This window comes from Fusarium redolens (genome assembly GCF_020744475.1).
Source record: "Fusarium redolens strain MPI-CAGE-AT-0023 chromosome Unknown BKA55scaffold_17, whole genome shotgun sequence".
Taxonomy (NCBI): Eukaryota; Fungi; Ascomycota; class Sordariomycetes; order Hypocreales; family Nectriaceae; genus Fusarium; species Fusarium redolens.
The window spans coordinates 664,413-682,495 of NW_025763680.1; the positions used below are offsets into that span (position 1 = coordinate 664,413).

The 18,083-nt window shown below is 48.0% G+C and overlaps 7 protein-coding genes across 7 annotated transcripts; 3 read left to right on the plus strand and 4 right to left on the minus strand.

The window, feature by feature from the left end:
* Nucleotides 1-912: 912 nt before the first annotated feature.
* Nucleotides 913-3,777, minus strand: BKA55DRAFT_597848 (uncharacterized protein; the record flags this gene model as incomplete). The annotated part of the gene is made up of 4 exons (XM_046196128.1): nucleotides 913-1,768; nucleotides 1,825-2,036; nucleotides 2,300-3,583; nucleotides 3,664-3,777. 4 exons carry the CDS (start codon nucleotides 3,775-3,777, stop codon nucleotides 913-915), a joined length of 2,466 nt encoding a protein of 821 aa, XP_046044632.1.
* A 1,500-nt stretch (nucleotides 3,778-5,277) lies between these two features.
* Nucleotides 5,278-6,884, minus strand: BKA55DRAFT_695048 (luciferase-like domain-containing protein; the record flags this gene model as incomplete). Its single annotated transcript, XM_046200111.1, has 4 exons — nucleotides 5,278-6,169; nucleotides 6,220-6,337; nucleotides 6,391-6,709; nucleotides 6,759-6,884. The coding sequence occupies 4 exons, from the start codon at nucleotides 6,882-6,884 to the stop codon at nucleotides 5,278-5,280; spliced, it is 1,455 nt and encodes a 484-aa protein (XP_046044633.1).
* A 529-nt stretch (nucleotides 6,885-7,413) lies between these two features.
* BKA55DRAFT_667030 (CAP domain-containing protein) lies at nucleotides 7,414-8,749 on the minus strand. Its single transcript, XM_046197804.1, has 3 exons — nucleotides 7,922-8,749; nucleotides 7,802-7,872; nucleotides 7,414-7,749 (listed from the first exon to the last, which is right to left on the minus strand). Exons 1-3 carry the CDS (start codon nucleotides 8,527-8,529, stop codon nucleotides 7,625-7,627), a joined length of 804 nt encoding a protein of 267 aa, XP_046044634.1. The 5' UTR covers nucleotides 8,530-8,749; the 3' UTR covers nucleotides 7,414-7,624.
* Nucleotides 8,750-10,089: 1,340 nt separating this feature from the next.
* On the plus strand, nucleotides 10,090-11,092 carry BKA55DRAFT_544056 (uncharacterized protein; the record flags this gene model as incomplete). The annotated part of the gene is made up of 4 exons (XM_046190656.1): nucleotides 10,090-10,118; nucleotides 10,289-10,345; nucleotides 10,419-10,581; nucleotides 10,715-11,092. 4 exons carry the CDS (start codon nucleotides 10,090-10,092, stop codon nucleotides 11,090-11,092), a joined length of 627 nt encoding a protein of 208 aa, XP_046044635.1.
* Nucleotides 11,093-11,796: 704 nt separating this feature from the next.
* On the plus strand, nucleotides 11,797-14,277 carry BKA55DRAFT_623679 (Sodium:solute symporter family-domain-containing protein). Its single transcript, XM_046196812.1, has 4 exons — nucleotides 11,797-12,277; nucleotides 12,326-12,609; nucleotides 12,662-13,258; nucleotides 13,309-14,277. The coding sequence occupies exons 1-4, from the start codon at nucleotides 11,981-11,983 to the stop codon at nucleotides 14,153-14,155; spliced, it is 2,025 nt and encodes a 674-aa protein (XP_046044636.1). The 5' UTR covers nucleotides 11,797-11,980; the 3' UTR covers nucleotides 14,156-14,277.
* A 28-nt stretch (nucleotides 14,278-14,305) lies between these two features.
* On the plus strand, nucleotides 14,306-15,021 carry BKA55DRAFT_679617 (uncharacterized protein). The gene is made up of 2 exons (XM_046198177.1): nucleotides 14,306-14,815; nucleotides 14,870-15,021. The coding sequence occupies exons 1-2, from the start codon at nucleotides 14,390-14,392 to the stop codon at nucleotides 14,936-14,938; spliced, it is 495 nt and encodes a 164-aa protein (XP_046044637.1). The 5' UTR covers nucleotides 14,306-14,389; the 3' UTR covers nucleotides 14,939-15,021.
* BKA55DRAFT_579564 (uncharacterized protein) lies at nucleotides 15,022-16,934 on the minus strand. Its single transcript, XM_046193878.1, has 4 exons — nucleotides 16,531-16,934; nucleotides 16,339-16,470; nucleotides 16,151-16,283; nucleotides 15,022-16,072 (listed from the first exon to the last, which is right to left on the minus strand). The coding sequence occupies exons 1-4, from the start codon at nucleotides 16,836-16,838 to the stop codon at nucleotides 15,170-15,172; spliced, it is 1,476 nt and encodes a 491-aa protein (XP_046044638.1). The 5' UTR covers nucleotides 16,839-16,934; the 3' UTR covers nucleotides 15,022-15,169.
* Between the last annotated feature and the right edge of the window lie 1,149 nt (nucleotides 16,935-18,083).

Consider the following 18,083-nt stretch of genomic DNA (forward strand, 5'->3'; position numbering starts at 1 on the left):
CCTTGATCGGCCACCCCTGAACAAGGAAGCTTGGACGATTCTGTCCTTGCGGCCATGTGGTTTGTTTTTAGAAGAGCGAGAAAAGTTCCAGGCCGTGTCGCTAACTAAACTGGTCATTATTTTCTTTTGCTTCCGCGGGGCATGCTTGATCAAGGAAGAGGGGAGAAATGCGATCATTGTCCGTGGCCAGTTTGAGTATGACCCTGGTGACGTGTGCATTGGATCGGTAGATTATCACATTGGCGCCGGGGGACAAAACTGATTGTGGATCGAAGACCGCTGAGAAGCCCGGGGCCGAGAACATTCCGTAAATTAATGAGATTGAAGGGAACATTATAAGCTGAGATATAGGGAGGACGGGTCAGCGATTAACTCTGATTAACGATGCATTGCACTGGAGCCAGTCACTCTATCTGCGGTTCCTGTCGTACGTTCACTGACACAGACACAAGGTTATCGGCCGAAGTTCCAATGTCCGACCCCGATTCAAAGTCCCTCATTCAATGTCACTGTATTATTCGCCTCATTCGCGAACGACACTAACCAACATCCTGGCTGTTTTACTTCAGCTCATAGCCTAACCCGCGGGTCCTCGATTCCAGTGCCGTGGTTCCTGGGATCCCAAGGTCCGTCCGCGCATCGACCATCATACCGTTAGTGAAACACAGAGTACCAATTTCCACAAAAAAGACGTTATTTTCGATATTCAGGAACAGCGAGCGGGGGGCCAGCAAAAACCTGCAGATGGTAACACTGGCAATCGTGAACCAAACCAAGGGAGGGACACGGAGCCCGCGCGGATATAGGGCCAGGATTAAGAATAAGAATAAGGTGGGATGCACAAAGTAAGATCTGACAAGAGACATGTTAATTAATGTTACTTTGGGGAATTGTGATTACGGTGCTATTTCCCTATCCTGTCTTGCTCTTCGTACGAGCGACGACGACCACGGCTCTTACGACGCGGGACTTGTCGAACCAGTTGAACAATCTCCCTGCTAATTTGAAGCCCCCCATTGTGACGCCGTATTCTGCTAACAATTTGTCTTGGCGATCGAGGAACTTGACCAGGCCCGAAAAGACATCGTCTGTGATCTCCTTAATCGTGATCTCGTTGCGGTCATATCCGCACTCCACCAGTTGATCTCTGTACTCTGTCTCCGAGAGGAAGGTTTTGAGTGGGCATCCCATCATTTTTCCGATGAGTCTAGCCCTCCAGATATCCTTGGTGGAGGCTTTCTCGTTGAGGAGGAGGTCGAATGCCATGTAACTGGCGTCGAGTTCTTTGGCGGCGTGTGAAAGAACGGGTTTTCGGGACGGTGAGAAATGGTAGATACAGTCGAGAGCAAGAAGCCATCGCTCAGTATACTTCTCATCAGCCAAAGAATAAACGGCCTCTTTGATCTTGGGATCCCAAGTCTGTGGCTTTGCAGCATCAGCGCGGAAGAGACTGAACGCCTCCGCATCAAAACCAGTCCCCGCCTCAGTCAACTCGCGATAAATCCTGCGGCGCGACGTCTGAACCTGCGCATCATTAAGCGTAAGCCCAACATAGCGAAAATCCCTCCAGCCCTGCTCCGTAGCCATCCTCGCCAATTGCCAAGTCTGGTCACCACACCCGAACCCCAGATCCAGAACAGCGAGGGAACCGCGAGGACTAGCTTTACCAGGTGCATCACCCGACAGCCCGGCGGCGCTCACAACCTGCTCTAGCAGCGCAGAGGCAGCCTCAGGGAGAGTCTCAATTGGCTCGCCTGTTGGGGTTCTCCTGCGACAAAAAGTCAATTTGTGATTGAGGCTGCAGAAACGTGTGGCTGGGCTTACCAGTATCCCACGTTCATCCACATGGACGGTGGTCGGGTCGTGATGTTGAGCTTCCAGTGTCCCAGGCCGTAGATATCGCTCATTCGCATCACCACCAATGCAATGATGCCAGCGATGGCCAGGGCGGTGACAAGGCCTGCGGCAAAGCCAAGACCAAAACTATCTTGTTCGAAAAGCATGTTGTCGCTAGCGATTGCGGTCCGCGCCGAAAGCTAACGGCTGTTGATTGTGATGAAGAAAGACGGTGACATCTCACGGTTGCTCAATTTGCACGCACCGATTTCACCCACTAACTACGACTTCGCTAAATGACTAATTCCAATATGAATTAATTAAAATTACAGCAATTATAAGTGTTGCATTGTTGCATTCAAGGTGATATTGTAGAAAGAAATCTGCATTTATCTATTATTCTAGTCGTTATTCGTCATTATTTCTGTTCCCATGGAATCGCCACCCCAAAATCTTGAGCTACCCTAATGGCCGACACGACGCAACCTTCCAGCAGCACCATGCCATCCCAGCACCAAGCACCAGCGATCCACACATTATCCTGCCCATTAACCCAAGCCATAGCGTTATCATCTTCACTCTTCTTAGATCCCGAATTGCCTAGCAATTTCTGAACGAGGGCCTGACCCTCTGTGTTTCTCAGGGTTCTAGTAAACTTGGCCTTCTTGATAGCTTCTGGCTGTGCCTCTTCGCGTAGCGGACAAGTGCTGACGACCACTCCACTGGGCATGGCGTGAAGAGCCTCTGTGCGAGGGCTTCCCACGTCAGTGAACATTGTTCTCAAGGTCAAGACCTGGGCTGCTGAGGTGTCCTTTGAATGGTGCATGCAAGCGATGGATTGGCGGGAGCTGGCGTTATCGGTGTCGACGACGATAATTCCCGCCTTTTCCGGCTTCAAAACAGAGCTTTCAACTTGACGAGTCGGAAGCTTCGCCAACGTAGAACCAAGGGGCTTAAAGATTCGACCAGCGACATCGGGGGAGACGGAGAGGACGACACGGTCAAAGACTTGCTCGTGGATGCGCCCGGATGCGTCAACTGTCGATTGCCAGCGAACCAGGACGGTACCATCGACCTGAGGCACAGCTTCAATCACACGACTATTGAGGTTGACGTCCTGCAGTCCCTCCGTCAATTTTGCCTGGACCTGCGAGACTCCACCACAGACAGCATAATGCTGCTTGCCATGCGAAAGCTTCTTGTAGTTGACAACGTCGCTCGCGGGGAATTGAAGCAGCTCTTCGTGTGTGCACGTCGCTACACCGCTCAGAAGCGGAAGTAGATAACGCGATGTATATCGTCGGGGTAACCGTATGCGATCGAAGTATTCGGCGACGGACTCGCTGTGTCCCGAGGACGTGGTTGTCAACGGCGCGATGAGGAAGCATGCAATGGTGAACCAGAATTGGCACACAATCAGGAAGACAATCTCGACAAAGTGTGTAATTACACCGCGATTGCCCGGCCACGGCGGCGGTGTCTGGTGCAAGTTCGATGCATGAATGAAGTATGTCTCGTTATCGCTTCCCTTGACTGGGACTGTTCCATCGACGCTCGCGGCTGCTTTCGCAAAGACAAAAAGGAACCGAATGGGATGAAGCGGGATTTGTAGATGTTGATACATGCGCATCAAGTTATGGTAATACCCGTCCGCGCTCGCGCGCATCGGTAAATCGATTCGTTCGGCATCGTCGAATTTATCGTTCTTAATCGTAACAGAAGCAGAATCGAAAGCAATTCTATCACCCTAGAGGGAAGCGTCATTGTTAGCGAAAGGATTCAAACCCAGGGCAAAGGATCTCGGTTGTCGTTGACGACGTGGCGCACCTGTTCAAACAACGTCACCCTATAACGGTCTCCCTTAATAAGATAAGCACTGCTGAGACCGGCGAGACCCGTGCCTATAATAGCGACTCGACTTTTGGTATGCTTGTCGTTCATAATGATGGTGGTTTGTTCTCTTTACTTACTCTACATTGGAATCTTTGACCGTTTTGACGGAAATTTGCAGAGAATGTCACCTGCTGCTCCTGAACCCTGTTTACTGATAGTGAATAGCTTGAAAGAAAAAATTGACTGAATATTTTGATTGGATCATTTTGTGCTTAGACGGTCCACCGTTCACAAACGTTGAGTGCCGAGGCTTGTTGTTGTTGGCGAGGTGCTAACCAATAATCCAGCAGTGAATGAGCTGATTTTCGGGAATATCGGCGCCTTTGATCCTGAACACATGTGAAAGAGTGTTCGGCATTTGAGCTATCCGCTGCATGTCCGTGGATCGCGATCTTGCTGAAACTCGACGAATATCATGACTGCTGATGATAGACCATCAAGAGTCGTCGCTATAATGCACATTTAACGTTGGAAGTGTCGGGTGTGTCGGCTATGACACACGTTCAACGTGGCGAGTGGACCAAGCACTCACTGGCTAATCTGCATCACAGCGGGTCCAGAGAAGCCCAAATTATTTCTAGGACGTCATTGCGATATGCGATTGCTTGTTGTTGGTTGACCTATTCTTATTGATGCTACCTTAATGAGTTAAACTCTCAAAAGTATGAGTAGGGAAAGACGGCACGGTATTGCAAAACTTGCTCTTTCGGCGCTTTAAGGTTCTGTAACTGCAGCGTTTCTGCACCTTACCTACCTAACTAACGGAGGCGGGGCTCGAAGTTTTTCAGACCACACAGGCCAAAACGTCCGGCTGAAGTGTTTGAGAGGCGTCTGAGCACTAGCCACCAGGCCGGCAATCACAGACCTCATCTCGCGATTTATCATGTCAGAGGGTTAGCAAGATGTCTAGTCGACTGCATTTGCAGAGGAAAGGGTCCGATGGTAGAACGAAAACGTCAAATTCGTAGCGGCAACCCTCCACTAGCAGCTTAAACTTTAGTGGCATCCACTCGCCTGACAGCTGCCAACAGGCGGCACGGCCCCTGTTGAAGATTCAGCGGTGACCTCACCGTTTAGCAACAATCTACCATCATCTCCAACAGACCTTCACCCTATACTTGGTCTTCATCAGGGTTTCACAAAACAGCTATCTGCGGATTCCTGGCGGCTTTCGTGAATATAGTACAAAGAAGTTGAACAAATCTAAAGAAATTGCATGGCCAATGGCCGCGCAGCGATGAATGAAACGGTTCCTGAATCAAGCCTCCCATCCAGTATCTCCTCGGTTAGGGCGGTTACGTCGGATACCTTCTGAACATGAACGCTTATAAATCTGATTATTGGTAGGCTGTAGATATGAGAAGAGGTCACTGAATGCTTGGTTCCTTATGCTTTTGGGGTAGATTGTCCTCTTTCCATTTGTGGCAGGCTTGTGTTTTGCCGTATGGAACGCGGTCAAGGTGGAGATCGCATTTGCAGCAAAACGCATGCTTTCGTTGATCTAAGACATTACCAGAATGACTGGCCCTATATGCCATAGACTGTAGACTAGTCTTCCTTGAACACATCATACTTGTACTTTGATCCAGTGTGATCATCCCGAAGCCCAGACTGACCCATCCCGTAGACATTCTCTCGCAGAGTATGGCCCCCTTCACTAGGTATCTCATGATATAAACCCCTTTTTCGGAGCTCGGGCACCAATAGCTCGACCAGATCCTCGAAAGTCCCAGGCGTGGTCACATAACCAACATTAAATCCATCCAAATCTCCCTCCTTGATCCAACGCTCCATCTCGTCAGCGACAGTCTGTGGGCTTCCAACAGAAACTGGGCCGAGTCCACCGATGCCGGCCTTCTCAGCAATGACTCTTGGTGTCCACTTCGGGACATGCTCACTGGTTACAGTGAATGCATCGAGAAGACTTTGTACCTTGTGCTGCTCTAGAGAGTCTGCAGAGGTGAGTTCCTGGTCAAGTGGGATCTTAGACAAATCGATGCCAGTCCATCCGCTGACGAGAACTAGACCGCCAATAGTCGAGGCATACTTCTGTAGTTCCTTGAGTTTCTCCTGCGCTTCTTCATCAGTGCGACCAACGATGGGCGTGAAAGTCGCAAAGAACTTGAGTGACTGAGGATCTCGGCCAAGTTCAGCAGCCTGTTTCCGAATTGCTTGAATCTTGGGTTTGAGAAGTTTTGGTGAGTGGGAAGACACGAAGATGCCTTCTGCATGAGTTGCCGCAAATGTCTGGCCTGCTGGTGAGGTACCAGCTTGGAACAAGAATGGCGTACGTTGAGGCGAAGGGTCAACAATATGGCGAGTGTCCAAGTCAAAGAACTTGCCGTGATGGTGGATGGTTCGGATCTTGTCAGGGTCCGCATAGCTGTCGTTCTCTGGATCAGGGGAGATGGCATCGTCTGCCCAAGAGCCTTCCCAGAGTCTGCCTTGAGGTCAGTGTCAAGTCGCATGGAGATAGTAAAGGCGACATACTTATATAGGACACGCAGGTACTCGTCGGCTTGCTCGTATCTCTCGTCATGTGCAATAGGACTGTCCAGACCAATAGCTTTGAAAGCCGCTTTCTTCCAACTTGTGACAATGTTCCAGCCTTTCAAATTATGTTAGCCCCCCATGCGTGCTGTTTTGCCACCTAATACTTACCAATTCTTCCTCTGGTGAAGTGGTCCAATGAGGAGAAGCGCTTTGCCAGGAGAAAAGGTGGTTCAAAAGATGTTGAAGCAGTGATGGCAAAAGACAGGTTCTTCGTCACAGCTGCCATGGCACTGATGGGGATAGTTGGATCTGTCATAGGCCATTGAGCGGCGCGACGAATGCAATTGTCCAGCTTTCCTTCATAAGTGTCATATCCGCCGTAGGTATCTGCCAGGAAGAGTGCATTGATACCTCCCTTCTCAAGCAATTTGGCTAAGTCGATCCAGTACTGCAGATCGCGTTTTGTTGCCGACTTGTCTACTGGATTCTGTGTGAAGTCAGCCTCGATTCATTGTGATGAGTATAGCGATCTTGACCTTCCATTGACCTGGCGATAAGTGCCCAATAGTTGACATGTCAAAGGCATTGATGATGATTTTCTTCTTGAGGTCATTGTTGCTGTTGTCGGGAGCACTCCCGTTCGTAGCTGGATTGGACGCCATACTAGCTACAAAAGAAATAGCTCTGTTAAAAATTACACAGTATTTTGTAAATACTTAGGAGGCGGAGGAATGGCAAAGATTGTTAGCTGGGCTTCGCATTCATGCCATTTTGCAAACCCTGTCCAGGTCTGAATTGCTTCGATATTTATGTTAACGAAACCCCGCAAGTCCAATCACGCCTTCGTATCTTTGATACCACTTAATATACGAATAATCACGTCTTCGGCAATAGCAGGATCTAAATCGACTTGTTACTTGTTGAGATTCTTGCGTGATCCCGATAACGGATGTCACAATCATTATCAGACCCCGCGCCTTCAACGGACTCCAGATCAATTACCGTATATTAGGCCCTCAAGATATTAGCTAAAATCAAGCACATCAACCTTTATTAGCTTTATGGAAGCATGTTACGATACACCTGTACTTGGACTGTGGCATAAGGAAGTAGAGACGTCAGTTTGTTGGTGATATATGAGAGCCCAATTCATTCACGCTGACATGCGAAAGAGCGGACAAAGCTGTTTTTATAACAAAAAGATTTATTTAACATGATTCGTGACACGTAAGCGAATGTGAGGTATTCTAGTAGTAATACATATAGCCACTTTCCACGAAATGGCATGAATCAAAGAAGGTATCAGGTCAGCGCTCTTGAGAAACGTCCATCTGGTCCCTTCTCAACTGCCCCAGGCAGCTATTCTGTTCTGCAATCTCTTTTTACTTTATTCTTTTGTTCTTTAGTACGGCTTCTGACCGACGACATTGCCGGGACCAGAGTATCGAGCCACAGTGTACCAAGCGCCCTTGGAGTCCTTGGCGGCACCAATACCGATCTTTGTTGAACTCTTCCAGACACATTGAGCTGACGAACAGTTAGTGATGTATAGTGAAATGAGACGGAGCAGTAAGCTTACTGTAGTGGCCATAGTCAGAGAAATTACCCTTGGGGATAGTCTCTCCCTTGTAGTGCTTCTTCTCGTTCAGCCTAATACCCTTGGTCAGTTGTGTATTGAGTCAAGAGAGAGTTAACATACCAGCCCTGAGTACCAGCAGTGATAGGGTTCTTGAATCCATTGCTTGCCCAAGCATACGCAAGGTTCTCGCCCTGGTTGGGACGATCTTTTCCTGCAGAGTGTTGCATCTTACCGGCCTTGGCCAACTTCTTTGCATAAGCTGTAGCAGCTGACTCAAGTTTGGAATCCCACTGGATGGCCTTGACCTTGACCTTGGATCGAGCAACATTGTGACGACGCAGAGCCTCCTTCTTATCAGAAGTCAAGGCCCTGGTGAAGAGTCGTGCAAAGATGCTACGCTTCTCCTCATCAGTATCGTCAACGTCTGTATCCTCATCATCGTTGTCGGGATAGTAGATGATGGGATCGACGCCCAGTCTAGTGACGTCGATGTTGGCTTCTAGGACACGAGGCTTGTTGTAGCCATTAGGGACCTTGTAGTCATTCTCGGCGCTGACTTTGGCTTTGGCGGAAACACCGTCATTGTCACCGCTCTCATCGGGAAGGCCAAAGCCATCGACAGAGATGTCAGCGTCCAGTAGGTTGTTGGAGGGTGCTGCAATCACCGTTGAGAACAACGATGAAGCAAGAAGAAGAGAAGAGTGGATGTAAAGAGTAGATAAATGCATTTTGTCTCTTAGTTGAAGATTGTTATTGCAAGTTCGAGTTGTTTCTGTGGCGTGATAGTTGGAAATATGTTTCAAGAATGCCTGATTCTTAGTCCTTATATAAAGTTCAAAAAGCTTCTTCTATGATGATCCAGTCATCTGAACATGGGAACTTCTCTGACGTCGATGAGTGGCGTGGATGGGACTGAGTTGCGGATAGATCACAATCCGTGAGATCGGCGACCCTGAAGACCCTTACTTAGGATGCCAAGCTTAACTTTAAGTACCCAGGGGCAAAAGTTAATTTTCTCTCCTGGTTTTCACGGAGGTAACTTGGAGTCGCCATTGTTCTGTTTTTGACGCTTGGTAGTTATGCATTTTAGTGGTCTGGCCCCTCGGTAGTTATGTTGGATCAAGATCGTGATGTCTCAGATGTTTGCGACTAGCGGTTCTTACAATCCGTTGTTCACGCATTCAATAAATGATATTTTCCGGCAAACAAAGCAAGGGAGAGACAATTCAATTGTTTCCTATTGTCCCCCGGTACCTTTCTCCCGCGAAGATTGAGGTAGATCATCGCATTGTTAGAGTTTGACCCAGCAGCGGAGCATAATCCGCAGGGACATGAAGAGCTGAAGCTCATGAAATCATCACTTCATTGGCCTGAACATTCCACGGATAATATCATCTTGATCTGAGTTCCTGTTCATTTGACGGGTATTCAATGGATGCAAAATGGAGGTGTCAGCTGAATTCGGTGATGGGTTTTGGCCGTTCCCGGAACATCTGCATTCCAAGCACCGCGTCATCCACAAACTCGGCCTAGTCTACAAGCGTTTCAAAATCTCAACGACCAAATAACGGGCGCGATGTGACATTTCTAACCTTAAAAGCAGACCAAAGAGAGTTGCGCGTTCGTCACTCACATATGTGAGACAATCCAATACATTGCTGTTCTTGCAATGTGTAACCCACCATGCCCACCAATAAGGAATGCCACCCAAACCTTGGCCAGCATAAACTCGCCAGCCTTACCCAAGACGGAAGAGCTGAAGCCGTTGGTCTAAAAAGTCTTGACGCAGGGGAATTCCAGGTACGTGGAGGAGGTCTTATGACGGCAGTTGCAGATCCGTCTGATGCGTGCCAATGCTGTCACCTGAAGCTTGAACTGGAAGGCTCATAAAGTACGCATAATCAGGATTGAATTGCCACCGAGTCGTCTGAGATGTCAGGAGGACAGAAATCAGTTACTGAATGGTCTACCAAATCTTGCCATGGTTCAGGAAGGGTTCAATTTCCTTTCGACATTACCTGTTTGCCATTGTCCTATTATCCTAGACAAACTGGATCACAAGGTAGAAAAAAGCTGCTGGTGTTTCTATCCCGCTGGCACCGCGCAATATACTGCCTTGAGGTTTTCAGTGAATCCTCTATCTTCAAAATATGCACGCGGCTCTTTCAGATAAATCGGTATATACTCAATAGTGCGTAAAAAGCGCAAATATGTAGAAAAGATAAAAGATATTGCTCTTTAAAAATGAGAGAGAGAGAGAAGTCAGACAGTGCGCAAATAATGGCATTATGGCTTCCATAAGTAAAGGAGCGAATAAGTAAGTACCTGGGCGAGAATTAAACCGGGGAGCCTATAGCACAAGATATACAAATGAACCACCAGCTAGGCTTACTCGCACTGTCACCACCTCGTCAAGTGTCAACCATAGAGTAGCCTCCTTGATCTTCCGATATCCGGTAGAATAAATACGGCTCAATATGAATCAAGCGACATTCCGGAGAATTTGATCCTTGGAACCTCCGAGACTAATTCTCAGATGACCAGGTTAGTTTTCCAATTGCAATAAGTCTTTTACTTGGTGGTCTATGCCGCTCAGGAACAGCTGACCTTATATCAGGTTCGAAAAAGCCTGGCAAAGTCTGATTTGGTACGAGACGCGCCTGACAGAGAATGACGACTTTTCAGCCATCCTTGAGGTTATTCGCAATCCAGGTCAAAAGAGTATCATGCGGGATAAGGAAACCGGAGGCAAATACTACCCAGAAAAAACAGACATGAAAGTATCCCACCTCAGCCAAGGACTTCAAGTTCATCGCATTTTCTGTCCGTTACTCGATCGAGTTTCCAACTGGATGCCGTCTCCTACGTCTACAACCTCACGGAAAGCTATCGACAGAGTCTTACTCTTTTCAGCGGCCTTTGTACCACAAACTCGAGGCTGAGCTCGACCAAGCCTTGTATTGCGAGTTGAAGAAAGTATTGGAAGCCGAGCTCCATCCCCAGCCTGTTGTTGCGAGCAACGTGCAGGTTGCAACCAACAACATCAATCCATTTGCCTTCAATCATACTCAAACCCACACAAACTTGATGGCGCAAGGGCCCGTATCTGGTTTACCACTTCGACCAACCAGCGGTATTGTTTCGTCGAATACACTATCGCTTAACAACATATGGGGAAACAATACCTCTGGCTCCTTCAAATGGGGGTTTATGCAGGCCAACAACATTCTGCCCTATAGCAATGTATCAGGAATGGACGGTAAGAAGCCTATTAAACGGGTTGAAGGATAGAAGGCATACAAGTGACTCAAAAATTGGGTGGCTGGGCCCTACATGCAAGATAACGTCGTCGAATAGAGATTTTAAGGCAAATTATTCTTATCTTGACCGAAATATTTTAGAACCTACAAATGAGATGTGCTGAGCTCACAATTTTGGAAGAGGAACCCAGCAGGAAGATTGCGAAAGGTTTGCGATTATCACAATCTTTGACGTTGGTTTTTCGGGACGATAACTCGGATCCCTGCACCCGTAGCTTTCGTGGGGTAAGCACTTTAATTGCTCGCATATGAACCAATCCTGCATACTTTAATAATTGAACACATGTCCAAACATTCAAAAATCTTATCTCAATGCGAATATTTCTAAAGACGAGGTACACATTCCATTAAGGCTGAATTTCTCAGGTTCCAGACTCGAAAAGGGCTTGGCTCAGGTGCTACACCTCCGCGGTGCAACAGCAGCTGATACAGTGTTGCATCGATCACTGATGTGTCAATTAATGAATAATGCCCTGTACCGGCCACTGTTTTTCTTATCACGATACCGCCCTGCAAGTCGCTTGGCCGCCGGCCAGTGATCGACCGGTTCTTATTCCCTCGCTGCAATGTTTGAACTGATAAGGGCGCAGCTCAAACTGGGGTTCTTGGCCAATTATGTCCGTGCGTTCTTATCATTGCCCCCATGGGGAATTTCTTATCGTGCAGCTCGACCCGAGAATTGCTTATCTTGAGAGGCCCGCCGGCACTTGAACGGTTCATTATCTTGGGTTTTCTAAAACGGCTGTATTGTTTGGATGTATATAACAATGATGAAGATCTCAATGAAAATAGTTGTGGCAAATGCTCTCGTGATAGGATCTTGAATTCCAAACACCAACTTTACTGCAAATTTATCACAATGGCTGGTGGTGGCGGTCCTTCATCCGGCACAGTCGAGCCCCCTCTGAGCCAGGCCTATGGCTATGGCATCGTTGTTGGTCTGGGCTTTCTCTTTGCCCTGGGCATGATCTTCACAACATGGGTCTTGAAACGGTATAACCATGAGAAGCAAACTTCGGAAATGTTCAACACGGCTGGCCGAACGGTCAAGTCTGGTCTTGTTGCTTCAGCTGTTGTTTCCAGTTGGACTTGGGCTGCTACTTTGCTTCAATCATCTGGTGTTGCGTACCGATATGGTGTTTCTGGACCATTCTGGGTAAGTCGACTGTTTGTGAATCGTGAACTGTGACTAACGATCGCAAAGTATGCTTCTGGTGCCACTGTTCAGATCATTCTCTTCGCAACTATTGCCATTGAGTTGAAGAGAAGGGCGCCCAATGCGCATACCTTCCTCGAGGTTATTAGGGCCCGATATGGTCGCATTACTCACTGCGTCTACATTTGCTTCGGCCTTTTCACCAACATTCTTGTCACTGCTATGCTGTTGACTGGTGGCTCTGCTGTAGTCACTTCTCTCACCGGCATGCATACCGCTGCGGCATGTTTCTTGCTGCCATTGGGTGTTGTTCTGTACACCATGTTTGGAGGGTAAGCTAATTCAGCCGCTGGCGAAAAGGAAAGCGTCTAACTCGTCTTTCAGTATCAAGGCCACTTTCTTAACAGATTATGTTCACACCGTCATTATTCTCGTCATCATCCTCATTTTCGCGCTCACTGCCTACGCTACCGGTACCGAACTAGGATCACCCGGCCAAGTTTACGATGCACTCACCAAAGCCGCTGCCTCGCATCCCGTTGACGGTAACGCCGAGGGCTCATATCTCACCATGCGATCTCGCGAGGGTATCATCTTCTTCGTCATCAACATTGTCGGCAACTTCGGTACTGTCTTCATGGATAACGGTTACTACAACAAGGCTATCGCTGCTCACCCCGTCGCAGCGCTTCCTGGGTACATTATCGGTGGTCTTTCATGGTTCGCCATTCCTTGGCTCTGTGCGACTACCATGGGTCTCAGTGCTCTGGCCCTAGAGACCAACCCCGCGTTCCCTACGTACCCCAACCGCATGGACCCTGCTGATGTCTCGGCTGGTCTTGTTCTGCCATACGCTGCGGTTGGCCTGTTGGGCAAGACTGGTGCTATCTGCACTTTGATCATGATCTTCATGGCGGTCACTTCTGCGACCTCTGCTCAGCTCATCGCTGTTTCCTCCATTTTCACCTATGATGTTTACCAGTAAGGTCCTCGTTTCCCAAACCTTGTATACTACGCTAACGCTTCTCTAGAACCTACATCAACCCCCAGGCTTCCGGCAACCGACTTATTGGCGTCTCACACACGACTGTCTGTCTCTACGGAGTCATCATGGCCAGTTTCAGTGTCGGTCTTCACTACGCTGGTATCAGCATGGGCTGGCTATATCTCTGGATGGGTGTCATGATTTCCGCTGCTGTCATCCCCGCTACTCTGACTCTTCTCTGGAAGCGCCAGAACTGGATTGCTGCCGCGCTCTCCCCCATCCTCGGTCTTTTCTGCGCTCTCATCGCTTGGACCGTCACTTGTGCCAAGGAGTTCGATGGCGTTCTCAGCGTTGACAACCTCGGTTCCAACAACCCTATGCTTGCAGGCAACGTTGTTGCTCTCTTGAGTCCTCTGATCTTTGTGCCGCTCTTCACATTTGGTTTCGGTTCCGACAGTTATGACTGGGCTTCCATGGCTGCCATCAAGCAAGCTGACGACACCAGCGACTCCAATGGCGATTCGGAAACCGCCGTTGTGACCAGCTTTGCTGTTGCCCCCGAGGAGGATATGGCCAAGCTCAACAAGGCTTCCAAGATCGCCAAGACAATGACTGTCTGCATGACAATTGCTTTCCTCATCCTCTGGCCCATGCCCATGTACGGAACATCCTATGTCTTTTCTAAGCCCTTCTTCACTGGTTGGGTTACTGTTGGTATCATCTGGCTGTTCTGTAGTTCCATCGCCGTTGGTCTGTTCCCTCTCTGGGAAGGTCGACAAAGTCTTATTCGTGTCTTCAAGGGAATGTTTGGAATGGGAGGATCGGATATCACAGAGGAGATCCAAGGAAAAGCAGTGAACGAGGAAAAGATTGATGAATTTGAAAAGCAGTAGTAGATAGGAGCCTGAGCATGGCTTATCTTATCCTGGTATACCATTCTATTTATTAGTTGAAGAAAAGCGTTAATAAGCGAAATGTTACGTCACCCAAGTCTATGATAGTTGATACAAAAGTGGAGGCGTGATTTATGCCCATCGAGCCGTGATTATTCGAACGTCAGCATCAAACCCTACCACCAGAAATTTATTCCATAAGCTAGACCCAAGTCTTGCAGAACAATTTTCAAGATGGTCGTCATAAATCTGGCCTTCAGCGCTCCCATCAACCCAAGCGGTGTTTCTCCCATCCTGTCGGAGGCCCAAGTTTGGAATGGCCTCCAGCGCAAAGTCCGGAAAGCCCACGAATTCGTGGCTCCCATTCTTGAGTGCGAGGTCCTCAGCGAAGAAGAGATAGAAACAGGCACAAAAGTCGTCCGACAAGTTACATTTGACAAAGACGCGCGAGGCGATCATGACACCATTGTCAAGGAGGTAGTTTACGAATTTGCGCCAAGTCGGGTCGATTTCCACCAACCAGACGGAAGTAACATCTTCAATATCGTTAGCTATGATGCAGATGGTAATCTGGTGCTGACATACGCTTTCAAATGGCGACATCCAGAAGTCGAGGCGGGCAGCGAACGGGCTAAAGAATTGCGCGAAAAGTATTCCAAGGTGAGTCTTTTGACTCATGATTTTAGATACACGATGACTGACACGGCCATGCAGATGGCCAGGATGGCAGTAGAAGGATCTATCAATACTATTCGTGAGTTGGTCAAGAAGGGTGAACTTTGAGGAGGCTGTATCATCGAGACAGGAGGAAAGAAGACGCTGTCAGCTTTTTTTACTCACGGCACGACGGGTTTCAGAATAAATTTGCATTGACCCGTCATTTCGTTAAAACTGATAGAAGGACTGTGCTGCGCTATGAAATCATAATATCATCAAGAATACCCCATTCAGAAGATATGTCTCCCGTTAAATGGTCGACCCCGTCGACCAACATACATCTGTCAAAACTATACTCTATAGAGCAATTGTTTGCTCCCGATAAAAGCCCTCATCATTTTCCGAGTTCCTGATTGGAATGATCCAGATATCATAGGGTACGAAGTCTCTTTCGATGCCAATTCCTTCCAGGTCATCTTTAATCAGATCAAGAAAGCGAACCTTCATATCTTGAAACGCAACCTCATCATTCTCAGGCACCTTGTCATCCCAACTCATTCCTCGGCGCTTAACAATGAACTGAACACCTTCAATGTCGTTGAAGCCGTGTATGGCTTGAAACTCCGACATTGGCATGCGACCGAATGTGCCATAATGCTCCCATATTCTGAAGTTGCCAGGGGACCTTTCGACACTGTACTTGATGCTATGCCTTGGCCTTCTCGCAACAACTTCTGGTGTTGGTCGTGTAATTTGGGGGAGAGGAGGTGGAGGCATAGCTCTAGTGGCTTGATTTGCCTCTAGTACAGGAGTTATGTCTTCAGTACACAGTTGGGTCTTGTCGAAGGACATCGGTTCTGAAGCTGCGCGAGGATTCTGCGGGGTTCCGCCAGGAGAAGCTCTAGGAGGCTCAGTCTCTGTCCCAAGCTCTGGGCTGAGGCGGGATCCTGGATCGCTTTGTCGACTTGGAGGTGGTGACAAGGATTGAGTATCATCCTCCGTATCAAAGGTTGGCGTTTCAACAAAGTTAAGACGTTGAACTGGTCGACAGCTACGACCCGATGAAGTGTATCTCTCAGTAATAGCTTCTACAGCTTGAGTAATTGTGCTTGTTGCGGTGGCGTATTCTTGACGTCCAGTCATCTCTGCGACAGGTGCAACTGGCTCAGAAGAGCTTGAACTCTCATTTACTTGGTTTGTTGCAGCTGTCGTGCCTGGAGGTGGTGGCGTGCTATTGCTTGTACTGCCCGCCGCAGAAGTCTAGTACAGTCAGTTGATGATTTCCCAGGCATCATGTACATATATGGGTATAGTGCTAAGACCGAGAAGGCCACCTACCTGGGCATCTGATCCTCTCGGCTGTAAACGAAAGTGGCCTACATCTGGAAGGCTGGTATCGTCGCCCGAAGTATCTTCTAGCCATGGGTCTATATCCATCTCCTCACTTGGAGCTGAAGCTGATCCCGCATTACTGGTATTGAACATGTTAGCCAAACATGTAGTGTAGTTTGGAAGGTTTGCAGTACCCTTGTTCAAGTGTTTGCGATCTCTGTCTTTCGTGGCGAATTGCTTGTTTCTTCTTGGTAGGGGAGCTCAAACCCTTTTGGTGTTCTTGCTGGTTGTGACGGAAGAACAGTTGCGCGAGCAGTTTGACAATTCTGTGGAAAGGTAAGCAACTTTTTTTTTTTTTGCAACAGATCATAAGTCGTGAGTTTTACTCTTCGCCATTTCTTCCCCAGGTCAGTGAATCACCAGGCTCAGAGCCCTCACTTGCTGGCCAGAATTGTTGTCCTCGACCGTCTACTACCGCGAATCTCTTGGCCATGATCTCAAGTTCGACTCTCTGTCTCACATCGCTCCACTTGGTCAGAGAAACTCCAGGCACACCATCACGCGTCTTGTAGTCTTTTATGAACTTCTTATAAGTCCGTACGAAGAATCGGCTCGCAGGATCGGACCGTGGGAAACCCAACGAGGTTTGAAGAGGGGTTATCTTTGGAATGTCGCCGATCTTCTGTTTGTTCATGGCTATGAATAAATGTTGAAGAATAATATGAATCTGGGTAATGAAAGCTCAGTTTGGAGGCGAGTTCCTGGTATATACTCGAAAAGAAAAGAGAACAAAAGGAATAGAAATACACTTTCATGACAAGAGGCCTCTGCCTCATTTTATGGTCGAGTCTGCCTCGGCTGAACACCCCGGCCAAGTCGAAACCTGAAGAGAGAAGTATATAAACATTAAGCGCTATCCAGAAACCCCTAAGCCTCTGAAGCTGGCCTCTAAGCCTCACGACAAAAAGACTCATCGAAATGAATAATTCTAGGTATTCCTGCGACATAGGCTCTTTGAACGCCTCACCTCTCGAGTTTATAGCATTAAAATCGGAGTTTTTTCGACTGAGATGTTTATCCCAAGAACTGCATGTTTGAAGGATTTAGTCGGTGTCGAGAAGCTATGTTGGTTCAGAACCAACAGTCTTCTGAATGAGGGTGTAGCTGCTGCAGGAATTTGCGCCAATAGGGAAGAGCTTCAGAAGAGCAGCCAGAGCCTGATCATCTATAAATAGCACGTTTTCTCTTCTCTCTTTCTCTTCATGCATTCGTTCTGTTTCAATTCATGAATTTGAATTTCTTACTAACAACTTGACAAGAATTCCTGACCGTGAGCCCATGTCAATCCACCGCAGCCTCTGCAGGGGGCAGTGCCCTGATGCAACGGCCGAGTACGCCCTGTAAAACATAGATGTGCATCAAATTGCATCAAAAAGCATCTCCTCCTACACCCCATGCTCCTTCGCTTCGTATAGATGTTGTTTCTACATGACGATGCAGCAGTCGCAGTCATCATCGCGCGGTGGTGGATTGCAAACAAAGCAGGCCCTGTATGCTGCTCGCTTTGACCGACTTGTGCACATCGGGCAAACGTCTATGTTTTCGAGCAATCCCAATTGTCAGCCAGGGCACTTGGATATGGGCAAAGTAACAAAATAGAACTGGTGACAGGATGACTGACGATATTGACACCAGGGCGAAATCTTCGTGGTGAAGTGTTTACGAGGTCTGTTGCACTGCGGGATAGCGCACACTTGCGAGTACGGGTTGTGCATTGTGTAGATAACCTCAAATGTTCAACCTAGTAAGAGCCGATAATTTGGGAGAAAGTAGATAGACAGGGAGATAATTACTGAACGAGTAGGCTTCAGGCGGGCATTAAGTACACAAGCATTAACCGCCAGCCTGATTTATTCATAGTGTTACCAAGTAGGCTCTC